The following is a 24,844-nucleotide window of genomic DNA, read 5'->3' as shown; positions in this document are numbered from 1 at the left end:
CAAAAGGGAATAAGCGGTAGAAAATGGATGGATGGATGTATTCCGTTTATATTTACATCTAACACTATTTCCCAACTCATATGGAAACGGGGTTTGGAGTATGCTTGTTAAATACATCCTCTGCCTTGATTTTAATGACTACTTGGGCCTACTACGCTGTTGTGTTTTATTGTCGGTCATCATTATGGTGGCCGAAAGCTTTCTGAGGTTGTACTTGGCGGGGGAAAAACAGTTAGAAAAAAAGTCGCCACGGTTTTGCTGTGGCAACGGTGTGTGACGTCACAGAGCTGTCCATGGTGCTGAACGCTGACAGAGGTCAGTCGCCGCCAAGGAGTGTTGTCAGCAACAAGTTGTTCCATACTCGTTAAAAAAAAAAGTGGATCGACGATCAGCAGGATGGATCTACTCCCGGCCAAGGAAGCTGCCAAAATCTACCACACCAACTACGTGAGGAACTCCCGGGCCATCGGCGTCATGTGGGCCGTGTTCACCATGTGCTTCGTCATCATCACGGCGGTGGTCTTCATTCAGCCTTTCTGGATCGGGGACAGCGTGAACACACCGCAGGCGGGCTACTTCGGGCTCTTCCACTACTGCATCGGCAACGCGCTCACAACGGAGCTCATCTGCAAGGGCAGCGTGCTGGACTTCAGCTCCATCCCGTCCCCGGCCTTCCGCACGGCGATGTTCTTCGTGGGCACGTCCGTGCTGCTGGTGGTGGGCACCGCCGTCTGCTTCAGCCTCTTCTTCTTCTGCAACGCCGGGAGCGTCTACAAGATCTGCGCCTGGATGCAGCTGGCCTCCGGTAAACTTCATAGACGTTTTTGTTTTGTTTGTTTTTTTAAAGTTTGAATATTTTTTGCTCTTTAAATATGTAAGTTGTAAAAAAAAAAAGGAAAAAATAGAAAAAAAAAAAAAAGAAAAAAAAAGACGTCATAAATGTTAATATAAAATAAATTCAGTCGTGAAAATTAGGTTGCTTGAAACAAATGAAGAAAGTTGTCAAAGTCGTTTTCACTGAGGGCCACATCGCAGTTATGTTTTGCCCCAAAGGTACGCTTCTAACAGTGAATGCTATCATTAATACTATTAGTATTATTAGTTTTACCGTATTTCCTTGAATTGCCGCAGGGCATATAGTATGCGCCTGCCTTGAATTACTGCCAGGTCAAACTCGCTTCGCAAAATAATTAGCGCATGCTTAGTATTACCGCCTGGTCAAACTCGTGACGTCAGGAGTGACACTTCCCCTGTCATCATTTTCAAAAAGGAGGAGGCTGATTTCAATACCGGTAATTTGAAATCGCGTAAAGGGAAGAAGATTAAGAGCTATTCAGTAGGATTTAAGGTCCAAGCTTACATCACACTCAAATTTTTACTGCATACCTCTGGTAAGTGCCGGAGTGAGAAGAGGTTTTAAAATAATTAGCGCATGCTTACTTTTACCGCATGCCTTTGGTAAGCGCAGGAGTGAGAAGAGGTTTTAAATTAATTAGCGCCCCGGCGGCAATTCAAGGAAATACGGTATTAGTATCTCCATACCAGGGTCTTCTAAAGATCCCGAAAACTTGCACCAGTCCCTCCGTGATCTTGACTGTGCTAAAACTTTTAAGAAACATTTGAAAACTTCTCTTTTTAGCAGAGCTTTTAGTTAATGTACCTTTTAACTATCATTTTTAATCCACATTGAATATCCCTCTTATGATGTTGCCCCTGTTGTTTTAATTGAATAGTTGTTTTACTTCACCTATGTTTTGTACAGCGCTTCGTGATTTTACATACACAATTTTTTTTATGCATTTTATAAGTATATTTTTTAGATACTAAAATGTAAAAAAAAAAAAATATGGTAAGTTGCAATAATTTCACCTCAAAATGAAGTGTATATTACTGTAAATGGAAAAACACTACTGCTGTGTTTGCATCCATCCATCCATCCATCCATCTATCCATCCATCTTCTTCCGCAGCTTAGGCAGGGAAGCCCAGACTTCCCTCTCCCCAGCCATTTCGTCCAGCTCTTTCCGGGGAATCCCGGGGGATACCGAGGCGTTCCCAGGCCAGCCGGTAGACATAGTCTTCCCAACATGTCCCAACGTGCCCCGTGGCCTCCTACCGGTCGGACGTGACCAGATGCCCGAACCACCTCATTTGGAAAAGGTAGTTTCGTTGTTGTTTTACTGTAATTAAAAAAAACTGCGAGAGGAGCCAGATGAGGTGGTTCGGGCATCTGGTCAGGATGCCACCCGAACGCCTCCTTAGAGAGGTGTTTAGGGCACGTCCGCCCGCTAGGAGGCCACGGGGAAGACCAAGGACATGTTGGGAAGACTATGTCTCCCGGCTGGCCTGGGAACGCCTCGGGATTCCCCGGGAAGGGCTGGAGGAAGTGGCTGGGGAGAGTAAAGTCTGGGCTTTCCTGCTTAGGCTGCTGCCCCCGTGACCCGACCTCGGATAAGCGAAGAAGATGGATGGATGGATGGACGGATGGATGGATGTATGTAAAAAAAAAACTGCAATACTACAGTAAAATTTTGGCACCTGAGCTGCCAGTTTGTTTGTTTTCTGTTTTTTTTTTTTTACTGCTTTCGGTTCCCCTAGAAGGGGGGGTGGGGGCTTGCCCACATATGCGGTCCTCTCCAAGGTTTCTCATAGTCATCATTGTCACCGACGTCCCACTGGGTGTGAGTTTTCCTTGCCCTTATGTGGGCTCTACCGAGAATATTGTTGTGGTTTGTGTTGTGGTTTGTGCAGCCCTTTGAGACACTAGTGATTTAGGGCTATATAAATAATAATTGATTGATTGATTGACTGAAAATTAACAACTTTAGATTTTTCAGTGTATTAATTTCAATCCCAAAACGACACCACAGTTTATTACAGTAAAAAAAAGTACTATTTTTTTTATTTAGAGAAAAATGCTGGGGAAAAAAACACAGTAAATTTCACAATTTTACAATGAAATCTATTGCTACTTTTACATTGCACAATTTGATGGATAACTTGCTTTAAAATCATTAATATTAGTATTGATTTCCATTGAAAAACTGGTTTGAATATTTGATAATATATTTTTGCATAATTAGACAATATTTAAGTTAACATCATCTGCGATTACATGGAGTACATATATTTTTTCCTCCCAAAATAAAAGAAAGAATAGATTAAGTAAGACAAGTTACAGTACTTTATTGATACATACTATTTCCAGGTTTTCGAGGGCCAAATAAAATAAAGTGGCGGGCAACATCTGGCCCCCGGGTCTTGAGTTTAACACCTCTGGTCTAAGACTATATCCACCTCGATAGAGTGGCAAATGGAATACTTCACTCAACATGACGTCATAACGTCATCAAAGCTCAACAAGGCAATAGGAAACATGTTTTAGAAACTATAACAAATACATCTATGGCAGAATAGAGGAAAGTTATGGATACATTTCACTATTGTATCTCTTTGCCAATAACTGTGGTGTGTTCAAGTACCCTCGATTAAAGTTACAAACAGAGATGTCACTTGTTTTTAAAGAGGGGTAGGCTTGACTCCAAGGAGACGCACTAGTAATCGTGTAGTTATAATAATGTGTTATTATGATTTTTATCGGGGTGTCGAAGACAGCCCGCCTGAACAGCGGAATGAGTGTGTTAAGTATAAAAATGAGCCGAAATTTTTGAATGAAAGAAACAGCTGTTTTAAATGTGTCCACTAGATGGTACAATAGCAATTCTTTATATCTTTGTAGATGATACTACATATGTAACAAAAATAATAATAAACCACGTGATGTTAGTGCACCAGTCGAGAGAAATGATCATACTACATAAATAACATCCTGTAATTTGATTTTTATATATTTTTTATCATGATAGATTGAAAATTAACACCAATGAGTTGACTAATGAACATTATCACATAACTTATTCAGAAAGGATAAATAACAACCAAAATAGATAGAATACTATATTAACTGCAACATGTAAGTGTAAAAAAAAAAAATATATGATTTTTACATTTGTTCTTGTTCTATTTTTAAACAAAGAAAACAATCCATAGTTGTCTTTATTTTGAAGTTATTGTGCCGTGATTTTACCTGTCTGGCCCATTTGGGAGTAGATTTTTCTCCATGTGGCCCCCGATCTAAAATTACCAGTAGTTTGGCACCCCTGATTCTTATTATCCACTGATGATAATATATGGATCTCTCCTTTACAATTGGAAGTAAAGAGAAACGTAACATATTTATAATCACAATACCCAGCAGGCGCAAGACATTGATCTGACATTGATTAAACATGTCCTTTAAAGGCCGGCTGAAATGAGATTTTCTTATTTAAACGGGGATAGCAGGTCCATTTTATGTGTCATACTTGGTCATTTCGCGATATTGCCATATTTTTGCTGAAAGGATTCAGTAGAGAACATCCACAATAAAGTTCGCAATTTTTGGTGCTGATAAAAAAGCCTTGCCTTTCCTGGAAGTAGCGGACGATGACGTCACAAGGGTGAGTGCTCCTCACGTCCTCACATTGTTTTTAATCGGAGCCTCCAGCAGCAAGAGCTATTCGGACCGAGAAAACGACAATTTCCCCATTAATTTAAGCGAGGATGAAAGATTCGTGGATGATGATATTGGTAGCGAAGGACTAGAAAAAAATTTAAAAAATAAAATAAAATAAAAAGCGGCGGCAGTGTGAGTGTTTCAGATGTAATTAGACACATTTTCTAGGATAATTCTGGAAGATCACTTATCTGCTTATTGTTTTAATAGTGTTTTAGTGAGATTGTAAAGACATACCTCGGGGTCGGATGGCTGTGGTGAACACGCAGTGTCTCAGAGAGAGGCCGAGGAGCCAAGCTCACAGTTGCCTTTTAAACAGCTACTGCAGGAGGACGAATAATCCAATGATGTCTCCGGTAAAATATATATCACAATTTTTCCCATACAAAAACATGCTGGTTGATGTAGAGAAACTTGTTCGCTTGACCGCTCTGTGTTAAAAACAAAGAAACACCGGCTGTGTTTCGGTGTTAAAGACAGCTGCAATTCACCGCTTTCCACCAACAGCATTGTTCTTTATAGTCTCCATTATTAATTGAACAAATTGCAAAAGATTCAGCAACACAGATGTCCAAATTACTGTGTAATTATGCGATGAAAAGAGACGACTATTAGCCGTAAGTGGTGCTGAGCTAATATTTCCTGACAGTCCGTGACGTCGCGTACGCATCATCATTCCGCGACGTTTTCAACAAGAAACTCCGCGGGAAATTTAAAATTGCAATTTAGTAAACTAAACCGGCCGTATTGGCATGTGTTGCAATGTTAATATTTCATCATTGATAAATAAACTATCAGACTGCATGGTCGGTAGTAGTGGGTTTCAATAGGCCTTTAAAACTGACTTTGAAACAATGTTGCAAAATAGTTGGATTTGTAAATTAATGTCTAACGTTGGATCCACGTTGTTGGTTGGGAGATGACCAAATTTCAATGGTCAGATCAACATCACGACCTGACATTGAATAAACGTTGTCAAAAAGCATGTTGTTTCAACGTTATATTTGTGTTGTAGAATATTGGTTGGGAAATGACCAAAATTCAAAGGTCAAATCAACGTCAGAACCCAACATTGATTAAACGTCCTCAAAAAGCATGTTGTTCCAACGCTATGTTTGAGTTGCTAAACATTAGGACCTAATTCAACAAGTTCTCAATGTTGTTTTAATGTCTTGTACCTGCTGGGTAGGTCATATGAGTATTTAAATACATATTCTGGCCACTTGATATTGAATTTATTGGTAATAAAAAACCCTTGCTTTATTTAAAAAAATAAAAAAAAAAAAGCACATTTTTAGGGGGGGTTTCATATAGATATGTATTAGATGTGTTAATCCCGTCTTTAAAAAAAAAAGTCCAAAATCGCTTTAAGTTTTTTACACATTTTTTAAAAGGATGTGTTCAACCAAATTGATGCAATAATTAGATTTGTGTGGGGCAGCGACGGTGGGTTTAGGGTGGGATGGAAGCCCTTTAGGAATCTTGTGTGTAGAATTTGGTGCCATATTCATAGCAACACCTCAATAAAAATTTGCACTATTACTTTAGCTATTATTACATTGAGGGTACTTAATAAAAAACTACTATACCTGAATTCATGCATTTATCCCACATTGGGAAAAATTCAACGATGGTGGTGTGAAAAAGTAAATAAATAAAAAAGTCAACAAGAAAAGTAATACAATAATAGTAGAAAAACTAAACAAAACAAACAAAGGAGTGCACTACATATACAGTATTAATAAGGCTGTTACTGAATATAATAACTTAAAAATATGTATATTTTATTAAAAACAATCACACAGAATACCAATCAGTCCTACAAAATAATACGTAATAATATCATTCCAATTCCAAACCAATCACAGCCCAGCAACACGCGAATAGCAATCAACAGAGAAATTGCAGACACACAAAGACAACACAAGAAATCCAAAAGGCTCAGACAAAAATGAATATCTACAACAGTATCAATACTAATAAAAAATAACAACAGTGATTAAAGGTTTATAAAAAAACAAGCAAAAAATCACTATGAGTAACACTCATTTCCATTGCCATCTAAAGAAAAGCAATAGTGTCAAATTGGCTTAATTGCATCCAATAATTACCACACTGATTAAAGAACACATACATTATATTCATTTGACAGTTGAAACAAATTAATATACTGGATCTCATATTTCAATCTATGACTTCATTATTATCTACACTAACTTGCTAGAATATAAAGACAATACAACATACATCCCTAAAGCTGGATGCATATGCAAAAGTGCAATACATTTATCTGTACAGTAATCTATTTATTTATATATTTATATTTATTTATATTTATTTATAACTTATTGCTTTTTTATCCTGCACTACCATGAGCTAGTGCAACAAAATGTTGTTGTTATTTGTACTGTAAAGTCCAAATTTGAATGACAATAAAAAGGAAGTCTATGTCCAAGTCTAAGTCTAGTCTAAATGCAATTTTTTTTTCCGCTGATATCATCTCCAGTCATTATGAATTGGATTATCAACATCTTTAATTTCTGTTTGATGATGCACATTGACAGAAATGCATTTTTATACTTTGATGACACGTCACTAAATTGATGCAGATGACCAATAATACACGTTTGTAGTGGCATTGGGACATTTGTCTTTAGGAATGTGATTGTGTCTTTTGTTGTTTTACCTCTTACATTCTCTGGATAACTTTGTTTAATTAGGACAATGCATGTTGATCAACATCTGAGTATCACAGTAAATGTGCTAGAATGAACTAGAATAGCTCATTTTACAATATTATACATACATTACAAGATAACTTACAATTAATATTGTGTGTGATTTTTAATGTTTGGCCCATAAAACATGTTTACTGGTTAGTTTGAGCGTGAGACATTTGCACAGCAGCCCCCTCATCGGGCTTTAACTGGTACTGCACTCGCTGCTCTGCTCACATTTCTTCCGTTTAAAGTGAATTACTTCCACCTGGTCCCCATAATGAAGCTGGTTTGTCTGAGGATCATTTCATATTTAATTTGAACGTTTTTGGGTTTTTTTTAATGGTCCTCATTAGTCACGTACAAATTTGTGTGAATTATGCAAAATTATTTAAATTTGGTCCCCATGAACCATATTAACACAGTAAGAATGATCTGCACATTACTTGGTCAATGCAGAGATTTAAAGACGTGTATGAGCTAACTGGGCAGTGGCCATTTTACCAAAATGTTTTAATGTCTCCACAACCTGTAGAAAGGCTGGTCCCCACAAGTGATGATCAAAAACTTGGTCCCATTTAAAGGCCTACTGAAATGAGATGTTCTTATTTAAACGGGGATAGCAGGTCCATTCTATGTGTCATACTTGATCATTTTGCGATATTGCCATATTTTTGCTGAAAGGATTTAGTAAAGATCATCCACGATAAAGTTCACAACTGTCGGTGCTAAGAGAAAAGCCCTGCCTTTACCGGAAGTCGCAGACGATGACGTCACATGTTGATGGCTACTCACATATTCACATTGTTTTTAACGGGAGCATCCAACAAAAAGTGCTATTCGGGCCGGGAAAACGACAATTTCCCCATTAATTTGAGCGAGGATGAAAGATTCGTGTTTGAGGATATTGATAGCGACGGACTAGGAAAAAAAAAAAACGAGTTTAAAAAAAAAAAAAAGCGCCATTGAATTAGGACGGATTCTGATGTTTTTAAACACATTTACTAGGATAATTTTGGGAAATCCCTTATCTTTCTATTGTGTTGCTAGTATTCTAGTGAGTTTAATATTACCTGATAGTCGGAATGGTGTCTCCACGGGTGTCTTGACACGCAGTGTCTCAGGGGAGTCGACGGCAGCTATGGACGGCACAAGCTCAGCTTTTCTCCGGTAAGAACTGACTTTTTAACCACAATTTTCTCACCGAACGCTGCTGGTTAACATTTGGTCGGGATCCATGTTCTCTTGACCGCGCTCTGATCCATAGTAAAGTTTCACCTCCGGGAATTTTAAACAAGGAATCACCGTGTGTGTGTGTGACTAAAGGCTAAAGCTTCCCAACTCCATTTTTCTACTGTGACTTCTCCAATATTAATTGAACAAATTGCAAAAGATTCAGCAACACAGATGTCCAAAATACTGTGTAATTATGCCGTTAAAGCAGACGACTTTTAGCTGTGTGTGTGCGCAGCGCTCATACTTCCTAAAAACCCGTGACGTCTTGCGTACACGTCAACATTACACAACGTTTCCAAGACGAAACTCCTGGGAAATTTAAAATTGTAATTTAGTAAACTAAAAAAGCCGTATTGGCACGTGTTGGAATGTTAATATTTCATCATTGATATATAAACTATCAGACTGCGTGGTGGGTAGTAGTGGGTTTTAGTAGGCCTTTAAAATGGTAACCAGTATGTGTGTGTGTGCGTGTGTGCCTGATCACCTCTCAGGTTGCAGGCAGGGTTTGTGCATGGTGTGGAGTTTCTGACACCTCTCTTGGAGCTTTGCTTACATGAAATATGATCAGGTGTCCCCTGAACAATATATCGACATCTCCTACAACAATGCATGAAACATGAGCATGCCAGCAAAACTAGCTCTGATTAAAAAAAAACAAAAACAAAAAAAAAAACAGCTATAAAGTGCAAGACAACCACATTTCAATATTGGTAACAATAGCATAAATCTGGCATGAACCTCCATGAAGCAGGTTATTTAACATTGGACAACTTCCAATACAGTACATCATGCAAACAGCACCAGTAAGATTCCTCTTATGCACCATAAATACAACTTGCAGTCCTTAATGGGGATGTTTTATGTCTTATCCTGCAGCTGGGGCTCAAAAATTCCCCTTATAAACATGTATCAACATAAGTGTTCACAAGGGATAATTACTGCAACACAATGCCTTCTTGCTCCCTTTTTTTTTCCTTCTACCTCCCCCGCAGCGGCTTTGATGGTGATGGGCTGCATGATCTACCCAGATGGCTGGGACGCCCCGGAGGTGAAGCAGATGTGTGGCCAAAACACTGACAAGTACAGCTTGGGGGACTGCACAGTGCGCTGGGCCTACATCTTGGCCATCATCAGCATCCTGGACGCACTTCTCTTGGCCTTTTTGTCCTTCACTCTTGGCAACCGGCAAGACAACCTGCTGCCAGAAGACTTTGAGGTGGAGGGGGCAGGTAGGAGATGTTTAAACTCGAGAAGGGGACACATATACATTCACTGTACATATACATGTACATATACACATACTGTACATACACATTCACTGTACAAACATACATATACACATACATGTACATATACATTCATTGTGCTAACATACATACTGTATACTGTACACATAGTGTACATACATATACATTCACTGTACAAATATACATATACACATACTATACATACACATTCACTATACAAACATACATATACATGTACATATACATTCACTGTACAAACATACACATACTGTACATATACATGTACGTATACATTCATTGTGCAAACATACATACTGTATACATACTGTACATACTGTATACATTCACTGTGCAAATATACATATACACATACTGTACATACACATTCACTATACAAACATACATATACACATACTGTACATATACATTCATTGTGCAAACATACATACTGTATACATACTGTACATATACATTCACTGTACAAACATACATATACACATACTGAACATATACATTCACTATACGAACATACATATACACATACATGTACATTTACATTCACTGTGAAAACATACATATACACATACTGTACATACACAAGCACATATGCATACATACACTCATGCACAGAATCACGTTTCATCAAACATATCAACGTTGTTGCTCTAGGGCTGGGGTCGGCAACCCGTGACTCTAGAGCCGCATGCAGCTCTTTAGCACCACCCTAGTAGCTCTGTGGAGCTTTTTCAAAAATGTTTGAAAAATGGAAAAAGATGAAGGGATAGAATATATTTTTATTTTTAATATGGTTTCTGTAGGAGGACAAACATGACACAAACCTCCCTAATTTTTATAAAGCACACTGTTTGTATTAAACATGCTTCACTGATTCGAGCATTTGTCGAGAACTGTTTTGTCCTACTAATTTTGGCGGTCTTTCAACTCACCATGGTTTGTTTTCATGTGCAACTTTCTCCGACTTTCTAGGGCGTTTTATGCCACTTCTTTTTCTGTCTCATTTTGTCAACCAAACTTTTAATGTTGTGCGTGAATGTACAATGGTGAGTTTTGTTGATGTTATTGACTTGTGTGGAATGCTAATCGGGCATATTTGGTTCCTGCATGACTGCAAGCTAATCGATGCTAACATGCTATTTAGGCTAGCTATATGTACACATTGCATCACTATGCCTCTTTTGTAGCTATATTTGAGCTCAATTACCTTCTTTTAAGTCCTCTTAATTCAATGTATATCTCATGACACACTATCTGTATGTAATATGGCTTTTAAACTTGTTTTGCGGCTCCATACAGATTTGTTTTTGTATTTTTGGTCCAATATGGCTCTTTCAACATTTTGGGTTGCCGACCCCTGCCCTGGAGAAAACTGGGTAACACATGGCACACTGAAAAACCTTAACCAAGTGCTACTATAACAATCTACAAGGTTAATATAGTTGGCTTCTCTTTCTTCCCCCCCATTAATCGGCTTTCTTTTTTGTATATGTATTGTTGCATTTGAACAACTGTATCGTTGATAATAGAGGTAATTATGTTATTATTCTTTATCAGTAGTGCTATTTCTATTGGTATTTGTATTGCTCCCTTTGTAGTGTAATAATGTTTATTGTTATTTCTGTATTAAGTTTTTTCACTGCTTTTTTGCTATCACGTTTACAGTCATATTTGTATCTATCCTATTTGCTGATGTTATGTTGTTGTTGTTATAGACTTAGACAAACTTTAATGATCCACAAGGTAAATTGTTACACACAGTAGCTCAATTCCAAATGATGGAAAGGACAATGCAGGTATAAAGTAGACTAAAACATATATAAAATATAAGATATATACCTAATATTTACATAATATAAGTACAGTATAGGATATATAATGATATATTATATTGTGTGTTTGTATCATATATACAATACATAAAAATAATTATGTTTAATATTACAGTATATGTAACAGTTGCAGATATTATTCTTGTTGTGTTTGTTGTAGATGTCTCTCCATCTTATCCCCCTGTTGTCCCCTCAATTTCCCCCTCTGTCTTCATTTGTTTCTCTTTCTATCCTCTCCCCTTCTCTTTTGTAAAGTAAAGTTGTACAGACGATATAGGCATCTACATCAACAATATGATTTGCCTGAGTAGCTGGACTGGACAAAATAATAATAATAATAAAAATAAAATAAGAGATGGGGACGCACTGCTCCTCCGACAAAGGTCAGGGAATCAGTGTGGTAGAAAATCCAATAGTTTCCATGTTTCCTCCTTGGTTTTTGGGAGGCTTTAGGCCTTAAACAAGATTTTGTTTGTTGCCCCATTTCAGCCTTTAATATTGCTTGTATAACACACTAGTGCACGGCTATTCAACTGGCGGCCCTGGGGCCAAATCCCACCCAGGAATGACACCATGGCAGCCCCAGTTTAATTCAAAACTTGTGAGACAAACATTTTTGCAGCAGACTCTTAAATCTACTGGAGTGCTACTGTTGCACAGAGGACTTTGGTCCACAGTAAACACATTACGCAGATCCTTGCACTGAACACTGGGATCCACACATGTGATTTGCATAGATGGGCAGTGGCGTGTCCAGACTTTTTTTTTTTTTCAAGAGTGGAACCCATAAAACGGTCATTCGAGCCCAGAAGCAGCTGTAGCTACCATAGTCGGTTACCCTGGTTACCAGCACCAAGTATGTAGTGAATCTTCTTGTAAAACAATTGCTGACAATACAGTACGTCGGACAACTTGCAATAGTTGGCGCAAAATACAAATAGAGTTGAATACAAGGTCCTGCTCAGTGAACTGGACTCTTTATCTAGTTTTGTTGAGAGTAATGGGCGTGATCCAGTTTTGTTGAGAGTAATGGGCGTGAATAGTAAAACAAAATACATGATTCTGTGCCATAAACATACATAAAAATGTACAGCCTCTGTTACTTTAAAATGTATTTCTTTGGAGCAGGTGCATGCAACTGAGCTGTTAGGGTTAACTATAAACTATCAATTGAATTGGTCTTGTAATATAAACAAGATTGAGAAGGACTGTTTTGAGAAAATGTGCCTATTTTATTACTGATTTTTCAATCAAGCATGTTTTACAGTCATTGCGTCTTATCTCGATTATTGCTCCGCTGTCATTTGGTCATGCGCCCCAAAGAAAGATATTCAAAGGCTCCAACTTATGCAAAATAAGGCCACTCGATTGACATTGAAGTGCCCGCTTTGGACTCGTATTGATAAACGCTTACTAAAAACTGATGGTATTCTTTTTTTTTACTATTAATACTCCAAAAAGGGGCAGCACGGTGGAAGAGGGGTTAGTGCGTCTGCCTCACAATACAAAGGTCCTAAGTAGTCTGGGGTTCAATCCTGGGCTCGGGATCTTTCTGTGTGGAGTTTGCATGTCCTCCCCGTGAATGCGTGGGTTCCCTCCGGCTACTCCAGCTTCCTCCCACTTCCAAAGACATGCACCTGGGGATAGGTTGATTGGCAACACTAAATTGGCCCTAGTGTGTTAATGTGAGTGTGAATGTTGTCTGTCTATCTGTTTTGGCCCTGTGATAAGGTGGCGACTTGTCCGGGGTGTACTCTGCCTTCCGCCCGATTGTAGCTGAGATAGGCACCAGCGCCCCCCACGACCCCAGAGGGAATAAGCGGTAGAATATGGATGGATGGATACTCCAAAAAGGCCAACAATCTTACACTGTAAAATATCATATGTTTGTAACAGACACAGACACTCCACTAGACCAGTGTTTTTCAACCATTTTCAAACCACCAGCAGAAAACATAAAAAAATTAAACTCTGCAGCATTGACAGCGAAAAGTAATTTTTGCAATTGTTGGATACGATTTTAAACCATAACCATCACTATAGCTCTTCTCTCAAAATAGGTGCACTGTCACGACCTGTCACATCACACACATAGTGTTTTAGTTCTTGTCTTGCGCTCCTATTTTGGTAGCTTTTCCTGTGGCAGTTTCATGTCTTCCTTTAAATGCTATTCCTCGCACCTGCTTTGTTTTAGCAGTCAAGACTATTTAAGTTGTTGCTATCCTTCTTTGTTTATTGTCATGTCATGTACGGATGTCTTCGCCTCAGCTCCACACGCTGTAAGTTTTTGCTGTCGTCCAGCATTATGTTTTTAATTTACTTTGCAGTCAGTTCAGTTCAAGTTTTGTTTTGCGTAGCCTTCCCTAAGCTTAAATGCATTTTCTTAGTGGCATTCCTCTTTTGTTTACTTTTGGTTTAAGCATTAGATACATTTTTACCTGCACACTGCCTTCCGCCGTCTTCTGCATGTTGTGATCACAACAACAAACCATGTTCCCGACATCTACAAAGCAATTAGCTACCCTCTGCCACCTACTAATATGGAAGAGAATAACATGGTTACTCTACTGCACTCTAAACAGCACCAAGACTCAACAACGGCACATTATTTGCGGATTATGATTACCGGTTTGCAAAAAATATTTTTAACCCAATTGGGTGAAATTCCTTAATCTCAGACGGCACACAGTGTGCCGCGGCACAGTGGTCAAAAAACACTGCAATAGACAACATGGTAGTACCAGGAGCTATGCAAACAACTGTTTCGTACAGAGCAGCTTCCCAGTGGAATAGGCTGCACTGTCTATTAAATGAGTCAAATAATGTTTGGGCTTTTAAAAACAATCATAAAAAGCTACTACACTGAAGGCTGTTTTTTTATTTCCTTGTATTCTGATGGATTGTAGTATTGTTTACGTGTAGCGTTTTATTGGCATATCCTTTGTTATTGAGTCTTTTCTATGTATATATTGTAGAGATTGTATCCATCTGGACCCCAGGAAGATTAGTAGCTACTGTGTAGCAACTAATGAAAATCAATTTTAAACAAATAAACAGTATGTCAAATATTTTCTTTGATAGTAAAATTGTAACATTCATAAACATTTTATGTAAATTTCAACAGATTAGGTCCTCGTTCAAATCCACTCTTTACATTGCTGGCAACAGTGTCATTTAAAATATTACACAGCGTGCCTTTAAGAGTATTTGCACAACATATAAATGACCTGGACTGAGTAGAACTAAAATCACAGTGCAATAACAAAAGATGGTGGGACTGAGACAACGTTGAAAACAGATGAATGCACCAGGCTTGATTATATGAAGTATAATTGATAAACATTGAACATTAACAGTATGTAAACCATTCCTACCTTGTTTACTTCCCTGACCTCCTAAAAGGTTTTGTAATCCATCAGAAATACTGTACTTAGCCATCCATCCATTTTCTATCGATGTACCTCAAGCAACTAAAATGCATCAAACATGTCCAAGTGTGGAGAGTGTTTGGCATATATTATCCATCAGGTCTACTAAATGGGTTAAATGGGTGTATTTTTTAATAGTGTATTACTATTAAACACTTTTTATCTTGACCACATTGTTCAGTGGGCAAATTGTAATTTTGTATCACATGTTTAATGTTGATGTTTCTTTTTTTTTTTGATAATTAGATCTAGAGTTTGAACCAGTTGTCTAAATTGGTAGATATATAGTGAGTCCGTGCATCTCGTATTCACGTGTAGCATGTATACAGTTCCATTTTCTGTAGTCTTCACTGCCCGATTGTCTTACTAATGTTTTAGTTCATGTTTTAAAAGTAAATAAGGTAAAATCCCCAGGCCTCCGACAGGGACCCCTGATTTAAGTACAGCGTACCACTAGATGTAGCCCTAGTAGTACACGCACCACAGTTTGAAGCTTCAAATTGTTCCGCCTTTAAGTGGGGTGGCACGGGCCACCTCCTAGACCAGTGGTTCTCAACCTTTATTTAGTGATGTACCCCCTGTGAACATTTTTTTAAATTCAAGTAACCCCTAATCAGAGCAAAGCCTTTTTGGTTGAAAAAAAGAGATAACGAAGTAAAATACAGCACTATGTCATCAGTTTGTGATTTATTAAATTGTATAACAGTGCAAAATATTGCTCATTTGTAGTGGTCTTTCTTGAACTATTTGGGAAAAAAAAGATATGAAAATAACTAAATACTTGTTGAAAAATAAACAAGTGATTTAAATGATAAATAAATATTTCTACACATAGAAGTAATCATCAACTTGAAGTTTCCTCTTTGGGGATTGTAATAGAGATCCTTATGGATTCATGAACTTAATTCTAAACATTTATTCACAATAAAAGAAATCTTATCAATATTCATGGAACATGTCCACAAAAAATCTAGCTGTTGACACTGAATATTGCATTGTTGTATTTGTTTTTCAGTTTATGAACTTACATTCACATTTTGTTGAAGTATTATTCAATAAGTATATTTATAAAGGATTTTTGAATTGTGGCTATTTATAGAATTTATTTATTTTTTAATCTCACGTACCCCTTGACGTACCTTCAAGTACCCCCAGGGGTACGCGTACCCCCATTTGAGAACCACTTCCCTAGACAAGCCAATGCAATTGAGGCGTTCCTCAAGGCACCCCATTAAGCCCTCTCCTTTTCGCCAGTTTGTGTTGCTTTACCTTGTTTACTTTAGATGCGCTCAGTAGTCATTAGTTCAACTTCTGACTTCTACAGGTGGTGTTCATCAAGATTCCATTTTAGGTCCTCTTTTTTTTATCATTTGGGCTATTTAACCGCAAATTCAGTTTAAAAAAACGGGTGGAAAACAACATTGGGTTGAGTTTTTTCTTGCCCTGATGTGGGACATTAGTCGAGGATTTTGTTATGGCTTGTGCAGCCCTTTGAGACACTTGTGATTTAGGGCTATATAAATAAACCTTGACTGATTGATTTTTGCAGTAAATTATTTAAAACACTAAAGTGCTGTCAGAGATGATCTTTGACTAGCTTTTTTGCAAAAGGTCCTTAAAAACAACAGAGCGCTCCTGTAACTCTGACAAAATAGATAAACCAAAATTAAAAGTCCACTGCAGAGGTCGTTGGTTCTCAGAATATACAAAATAAGACATTTAGTCCAGCCCATGATCCTGAGCTTTCTGGAAGTTAAGCCCCCAGAACAATTTAGTTGAATATCCCTGTGCTGAAAATACAGTATAGGGCAGACTGCAGCCCAGTGAGTATAATGTGGTATTATCTATCCATCCATCTTCTTCCGCTTATCCGAGGTCGGGTCGCGGGAGCAACAGCCTAAGCAGGGAAACCCAGACTTCCCTCTCCCCAGCCACTTCGTCTAGCTCTTCCCGGGGGATCCCGAGGCGTTCCCAGGCCAGCCGGGAGACATAGTCTTCCCAACGTGTCCTGGGTCTTCCCCGTTTCCTCCTACTGGTTGGACGTGCCCTAAACACCTCCCTAGGGAGGCGTTCGGGTGGCATCCTGACAAGATGTGGTATTATATAATGTCCAAAGTTAATATGAAAAACTGTAAAAATTGATTGATAGGTCCAAGAGGTAAAGTATTCAAAACTGCCATTCCGCTTTGGCATGAATTGAAAAAGTCCATCCATCCATCATCTTCCGCTTATCTGAGGTCGGGTCGCGGGGGCAGCAGCCTAAGCAGGGAAGCCCAGACTTCCCTCTCACCAGCCACTTCATGTAGCTCTTCCCGGAGGATCCCCGTGGGATCCCTAGGCGCTCCCAGGCCAGCCGGGAGATATAGTCTTCCCAACGTGTCCTGGGTCTTCCCTGTGGCCTCCTACCGGCTGGACGTGCCCTAAACACCTTCCTAGGGAGGCATTCGGGTGGCATCCTGACCAGTTGCCCGAGCCACCTCATCTGGCTCCTCTCGATGTGAAGGAGCAGCAGCTTTACTTTGAGTTCCTCCCGGATGGCAGAGCTTCTCACCCTATCTCTAAGGGAGAGACCCGCCACCCGGCGGAGGAAACTCACTTTGGCCGCTTGTACCCGTGATCTTATCCTTTCGGTCATGACCCAAAACTCATAACCATAGGTGAGGATGGGAACGTAGATCGATCGGTAAATTGAGAGCTTTGCCTTCCGGCTCAGCTCCTTCTTCCCCACAACGGATCGATACAACGTTCGCATTACTGAAGACGCCGCACCGATCCGCCTGTCGATCTCACGATCCACTCTTCCCCCACTCGTGAACAAAACTCCTAGGTACTTGAACTCCTCCACTTGGGGCAGGGTCTCCTCCCCAACCCGGAGATGGCACTCCACCCTTTTCCGGGTGAGAACCATGGACTCGGACTTGGAGGTGCTGATTTTCATTCCGGTCGCTTCACACTCGGCTGCAAACCGATCCAGTGAGAGCTGAAGATCCCGGTCAGATGAAGCCATCAGGACCACATCATCTGCAAAAAGCAGAGACCCAATCCCGCGGCCACCAAACCAGAACCCCTCAACGCCTTGGCTGCGCCTAGAAATTCTTTCCATAAAAGTTATGAACAGAATCGGTGACAAAGGACAGCCTTGGCGGAGTCCAACCCTCACTGGAAACGTGTCCGACTTACTGCCGGCAATGCGGACCAAGCTCTGACACTGATCATACAGGGAGCGGACCGCCACGATAAGACAGTCCGGTACCCCATACTCTCTGAGCACTCCCCACAGGACTTCCCGAGAGACACGGTCGAATGCCTTCTCCAAGTCCACATATCACATGTAGACTGGTTGGGCAAACTCCCATGCACCCTCAAGAACCCTGCCGAGAGTATAGAGCTGGTCCACAGTTCCACGACCAGGACGGAAACCACACTGTTCCTCCTGAATCCGAGGATCGACTATCCGGCGTATCCTCCTCTCCAGTCCACCTGAATAAACCTTACCGGGAAGGCTGAGGAGTGTGATCCCACGATAGTTGGAACATACTCTCCGGTCCCCCTTCTTAAAGAGAGGGACCACCACCCCGGTCTGCCAATCCAGAGGTACAGCCCCCGATGTCCACGCGATGCTGCAGAGTCTTGTCAACCAAGACAGCCCCACAGCATCTAGAGCCTTAAGGAACTCCGGGCGGATGTGGTATTATATAATGTCCAAAGTTAATATTAAAAACTGTAAAAATTGATTGATAGGTCCAAGAGGTAAAGGAAAGTGTTTGATAATGCCCAGTGCAGTGAATTGAAAAAGTAAATAACACAATAAATGGGCAGAAACTCTGAACAAACATTCGTTAAACACTATATAAGGGAAAGGGTTCGGCTATAATATAAGCTTAAACAGTACGGTCGTTTTCGAAATATGGCCATAAATCTGGTGTTCGAAGCGATGCTAAATTAGAAATGATTTCTATGGGCTTTTGAGTGGACACCGCTGTGATGTTGCTAAGCCAAACTGAAACTATTACAAAGAACGTGTTGTCTCCCTACTGAATAAAAGTTTAGCAAAGACAAAGTATAATTGTATCCATGATGTAATTCAGTCCATGAACGTAGGACAACAGTGATGATACCCGTAATCATGTGGCACACCCTAGTCGTTTTGGCTCTTAACAACCAGGGGCCAGCCCTACTAGGAAAGACACGTTTCCAGTGCTATGCTATATAAAGACAAAGGAAAATCCACAACTGCAGCTAATGTAGTAGAGGGACAATAATGGCTGAATTTAGGGTAATTTTTTTAGTGGATAGCAAACCTATACAAACTATACACTGACTACTCTAAAGTGTATTGTCCTTGGAGAAGATTGTGTCTTTTCAGATATTGAATAGTCCAAATTGATTTAACACTAAAACACAAAAAACCGACAGTTACTAACAGAAAATAACTGTTGTCCTATTTTTAATACATTATCTTTTCATTTCACAGAAAACCCCTAAAGGCCCTTGGATGCACACTGAAGACCTTCAACGATGCTTTATAGAGCATACTACTGGATCATCATCTAAACAAAGCTGTACAGTTCAGTTAAAGCAAAGCAAGATGGAAAAGTCACACACTACAGCTCTTTGGCACTAAAAACCTATTCAAAATGAAGAACCAGAATGGACACAGCAGTTTGTTCCGTTTGCAATATCGGTTTTATTCTAGAACATGTTTTACAACTTTGCTCACACAAATCTATGTACTTTAAGCTTACTTTGACATGAGCAGTTCCTAACACATTAACTTCCTCTCTTACAATAAAATGTGTATTGAAGAGTTGTCCACACATACACTCAAGCACAAACATCATCCATCCACTTATTAAAACACAGCTACACAGCTAAATCACTTTAGCTATATGATTTGTTAAAAACTGTACAGAACTGTAATATATATATAAAGGCAAACTCTTTGGTACAAATATATACAATTATTGTCACTTTTTTTTCCTTTTCAATGGTCTTACTTTTTGTTTTGTTAAATCATCAAGTTCCTAAATTTTAGGGTCAGAAGACTACAATGAAAGAGCTGTTTTTTATAACCAAACAGACCAATAACTCTTGGAGATTCGGAAGAAACGTGTGAGAAATGTCATATATTTGCACATCCTTTCAGAGTACACATTCAATTGAATACAGTACAAACAAAATATTAGGAGAGGCATGTTTTGTTACCATTAAGACGATTCATCAATTCAGCCAATATACAAAAACTGCCATGTGAAACATCACAACCAAAAGTTCCATTTGTGAATAACCATATTTGCACTGTTATCAATAAAACATTGGTTGAAAAAGGACTTGCAAATTATTACATCGATATCATTTTACACACTAGTATTTAGCTATTGCACCGCAACACAAATGGTTTGTGCATCAGCAGACGACAACGCTTCACAACACATGTCTGTCTGGAGAAATGCTGCTTGAACGTTACCATAGTCAGTGTAAAGGTCAGCCCCATGTGCAATTTTCTAAGCCGTCTTTACAAATACAAAATGTGTATCATACATGTTTAATGGAAGATAAACTAACTTGTTTTAAAAGAAAGCGTAGTAATTAAACTATATGAAAATGAGTTCTTATTGTGGGGACATGGCTACATATTATCCTTGAGTTCGGGGTTTTAGTGCAGGAGTGTAACAAACAAGGATGAGTCACTAGCTGTACAATACCAGCGTTGCTCAGTCGGGTGGGTGCATGGACCATAGCAGGAGAAGCCAACCAAGTAACATCACCGTCGCACTGAGAGATTAACCAACAAATACAAAGCAAACGTACACATTAGCTCCGAAATGAGAACATAAGAAAACATCTAAACAAAAAGAAATAAATATTCATATGATATGCCCGAACTGGAAAGTGATCTGTTGCAGTCTCTGGAGGAGAGGAAGGGAAGAGAGGTGCAGATGCTGGAGGCGTCCATTAGAGGGCCAGCCAGGGGTGTCGCAGGCAATCTGCAGCTGTGGCTCTCTTCTCCGGGATCAGCTCCAGCATGGGAATTAGGAAGTCGGTAAAGCACTCAGCTTCTTCACGGGGCCACTCGTACTTGTCCACCAGCACCTCCAGCAGCCCCCAAGGCTTCAGCTTTGTGATGTGCTTTAGGTCCCCTACAGACAGTAGTCAGTGAGCAGTGCACAAAGAAAACGACAAATGTATTTGTAATTACATGAGTAATGTTAACCCTCAGACCTAAAACACAATGCTTACAAAAAGCTGTTCAGTTGAATATGACATTGCTTCCATTTCCACAACTATTTATCTTTGTTAAATGACAGTATTAGTGCATTAGTGTATTTATGTAAGTGTAGAAATAAAATGGTAACAAACTGTTATAAATTAAATAAGAAATACAATAGATAAAAACTTAGATCGACTGTTTGCAACCTTCACACAGATTACTACAGGGCGCCAAGTGTTGTAAACAATATAAACTACCTTCTCCCGACTTTTGGCCCATAATAACTAACTACTTAACACACAGACACCACCCATTATCTTTGTGTGTGGTCAGGTAATGATAGTGATTTAGAAAAGTTTTTTTGTGTAACATTACATATCAGGAAATGTATATCCTATCATAACAACATGACAGCAAATGATGAGCTGTTTCTCCCGGACTGTTTTTGTGTAAGTGCACATGCTCCCTACGTCTACGAGACAGCGGTGAGTGACAAGCCTCGACGCCAGACAAATTCCTTGGGCCAACAAGCAATATTTATACAACTCAATTAGTTACTGTGAAGAATATAAACACTTTAAAAATATTCAAAGTGCATTCGGAAAGTATTCATAGTGCCTCACTTTTTCCACATTTTGTCATATTACGTCCTCCTCCAAAATGGAATAAATTGTCCTCAAAATTCTACACACAATATACTATATTGACAATGTGAAAGCACAGTGGCCTCTATCATCAGGGTTCTAGTTCACCTTCCTGAATAGGGCCCTTCTCCTCCGCTCAGTTTAGATGGCCGGCCAGTTTAAGGAAGAGTTCTGGTGGTTGCAAACTTCTTCCATATATAGATGATAGAGGCCACTGTGCTCATTGGGAACTTCAAGGCAGCAGATATTTTTCTGTACCCTTCCCCATAGTTGTGTCTAAAGACAATCCTATCTCGGATGTCTACAGACAATTACTTCACTCGTGGTTTGTGCTCTGCCATACACTGTCAAGTGTGGAACCTTACATATAGACAGGTGTTTGCCTGTCAAAATCATGTCCAATCAATTGAATTTACCACAGGTGCATTCCAGTTAAGCATTTTAAAGATGATCATTTGAAACAGGATGCACCTGAGCTCACTTTTGAGCTAATGGCAAAGGCTGGGAATTAAAGGGTGTAGCTATTAATCGATACCTCGATAAATCGATTTATACTCCTTCATTTCCAGTATATCGATATGTGCTCAGCAATTTTGCCTTCCAAGAGATGGGTATTGATCCAAGATCGTTTTAAAAGGGAATCAACCAATTTTATCGATACCAGAAAAAGGAAATCATTGGATTTAGGAACTGCAGACTTAATATGAAGTTTAGCACTTGTAATATTAACAACTTTAAACATTAACTCTATTTTCATGTCTGTGGCGTCATCAAAACACAGTGGGTGAGAAAGCTCATAACAAATGCAAACTCCACAAGACAATCATGTAATATCTATGACATATGTGTCTGTATGCTTTTAAGAGTTGATACTGTTGTGTGTGACGTGTGAGAGAGTGACAGACTAGTGAACAGAGTCCCCCGAGAGTTTTGGGGTCTGTGTGTTCAGTGTTTAAAAAGTGTGTTTTGACTCTGTGAGTTTGTTACCGCTTGTTAAGAAAGCATATGGAAGCGTATCTCTGACTGTGTGTCTCATTCTCCGCTGCTGGGCATTTCAATATCATAACTTTCAGCGACAGCACGATTGCAAAAGGCACAATAAATATAAACAACAGAACACAATGATAAAACCACAACACAACTTTAAACCATAGAAGACGTTGACGACACAACAGAGATGACAGCGGTGCAAGACACACAGACTTCCGTAACACAAGGAGAAGTTATTTGATGAGGAACCAATGAATAGAAGGGGCCTCTACCATCAACAAGGATGAGGGAACATGCATGCTTTCGCACACTTGGGAACCAATCTGTCATCGGCAATGCCAGGGGTCGGAGAATAAATACTGTATGGTCCTGTCGGGGAACTAATTTAGCAGGTAATTGTTCTGTTAAAGGCCAACTGAAAACCACTACTACCGACCACGCAGTCTGATAGTTTATATATCAATGATGAAATCTTAACATTGCAACACATGCCAATACGGCCTTTTTAAATTACTAAATTGCAATTTTAAATTTCACGCGAAGTATCCTGTTGAAAACGTCGGTATGATAACGCAATGATGACGCGTGCGCGTGACGTCTCGGATTGTAGCAGACATTTTTTTTCCAGCCCGATCCAAGCTATAAGTAGTCTGCTTTAATCGCAGTATTCTGGACATCTGTGTTGCTGAATATTTTGCAATTTGTTCAATTAATAATGGAGAAGTCAAAGAAGAAAGATGTAGGTGGGAATCGGTGTATTGCGGCTGCCTTTAGCAACACAAACACAGCCGGTGCTTCCTTGTTTACATTCCCAAAGGTGAAGCTTTACTATGGAACAGAGCGGTCAAGTGAACATGGTTCCCGACCACATGTCAACCGGCAGGTTTTGGTGAGAAAATGGTGGTAATAAGTCGGCTCTTGCCGTAGACATGAGCGGAGCTTACGTCCTCCTGTAGCTCCGGACTCTCTTACCTCCTCCCACCGGAGACACTGGCGGTCACCACACCCATGGCCACACCCCTTCGACTTTCAGGTACCATATAATCTCACTAAAACACTAGTAACACAATAAGCAGATAAGGGATTTTCCAGAATTATCCTAGTAAATGTGTCTAATAACATCTGAATCGCCTTTTTTTTTTTTCTAGTCCTTCACTCTCACTGTCCTCATCCACGAATATTTCATCCTCACTCAAATTAATGGGGAGATCGTCGCTTTTTCGGTCCGAATAGCTCTCGCTGCTGGTGGCTATGATTGTAAACAATGTGAGGAACTCCACAACCCGTGACGTCACGCGCACATCGTCTGCTACTTCCGGTGCAGGCAAGCCTTTTTTATTAGCGACCAAAAGTCGCAAACTTTATTGTCGATGTTCTTTACTAAGTCCTTTCAGCAAAAATATGGCAATATCGCAAATTGGTCAAATATGACACATAGGATGGACCTGCTATCCCCGTTTAAATAAGAAAATATCATTTCAGTAGGCCTTTAAAGTGTTGGTTACTGTTGTTTTATTGAAAACTGCTTGAATGTTTAAAATGTGAGCAGAAAGTGTTTTCTCCTGTTAATTTAACCTAAAGAGTTGGTTGTACTTTATTCAAATAAGATGTGAATGCCTTTTCCATTATTTGTTGTTTACTTGCTTGTTTGTATCAATATTTCATTTATACATACAATTATTTATACTAACAGTTGCTAATTTGATTTCAACTCCATCATTTTGTATATTTTTTTGTAAAAAGAATATCGGCCCTGAATTGTATCAGCAACCACAAATATCAAATCGTCGTTTAAGTGAATTGTTACACCCTTACTTTAAAAAGTTCTGAACATGGCACTACTTTGTTGTTTTATTTTAAATAAATTTGCAAAAAGCTATAAAAAAATGCTTTAATATTGTTATTATGGAGTATTATGTTTAGATTTTTGAGGACAAAAATGAATTTTTTCGATGAAGTAGTAAAAT

At 39.3% G+C, this 24,844-nt stretch overlaps 2 protein-coding genes across 7 annotated transcripts in view; one reads left to right on the top strand and one right to left on the bottom strand.

The window, feature by feature from the left end:
* The first annotated feature begins 393 nt into the window (after positions 1–393).
* Positions 394–19,517, top strand: lhfpl5b (LHFPL tetraspan subfamily member 5b). The gene is made up of 3 exons (XM_061903484.1): positions 394–805; positions 9,503–9,739; positions 19,507–19,517. The coding sequence occupies exons 1-3, from the start codon at positions 397–399 to the stop codon at positions 19,515–19,517; spliced, it is 657 nt and encodes a 218-aa protein (XP_061759468.1). The 5' UTR covers positions 394–396.
* Positions 19,518–19,695: 178 nt separating this feature from the next.
* Positions 19,696–24,844, bottom strand: part of srpk1a (SRSF protein kinase 1a) — a 31,410-nt gene continuing 26,261 nt past the window's right edge. For 5 of the 6 annotated variants that reach the window (XM_061903529.1, XM_061903530.1, XM_061903532.1 and 2 more), the window contains one exon: positions 19,696–21,172. In XM_061903529.1, the coding sequence (XP_061759513.1) occupies positions 20,988–21,172 (185 nt within the window). In that variant the 3' untranslated portion in view covers positions 19,696–20,987. The remainder of the gene's footprint in view (positions 21,173–24,844) is intronic. The other variant, XR_009807151.1, reaches the window with a different exon arrangement.

This window comes from Nerophis ophidion, linkage group LG06 (genome assembly GCF_033978795.1).
Source record: "Nerophis ophidion isolate RoL-2023_Sa linkage group LG06, RoL_Noph_v1.0, whole genome shotgun sequence".
NCBI classification, from domain to species: Eukaryota; Metazoa; Chordata; class Actinopteri; order Syngnathiformes; family Syngnathidae; genus Nerophis; species Nerophis ophidion.
This window is presented reverse-complemented; position numbering and strand designations above follow the sequence as displayed.

Bases quoted from the DNA above. Each gene is read 5' to 3' on its own strand.
- lhfpl5b (XM_061903484.1), top strand. From the start codon at position 397: ATGGATCTACTCCCGGCCAAGGAAGCTGCCAAAATCTACCACACCAAC. The intron at 806-9,502 runs GTAAACTTCATA...CCTCCCCCGCAG, and splicing joins CTGGATGCAGCTGGCCTCCG to CGGCTTTGATGGTGATGGGC.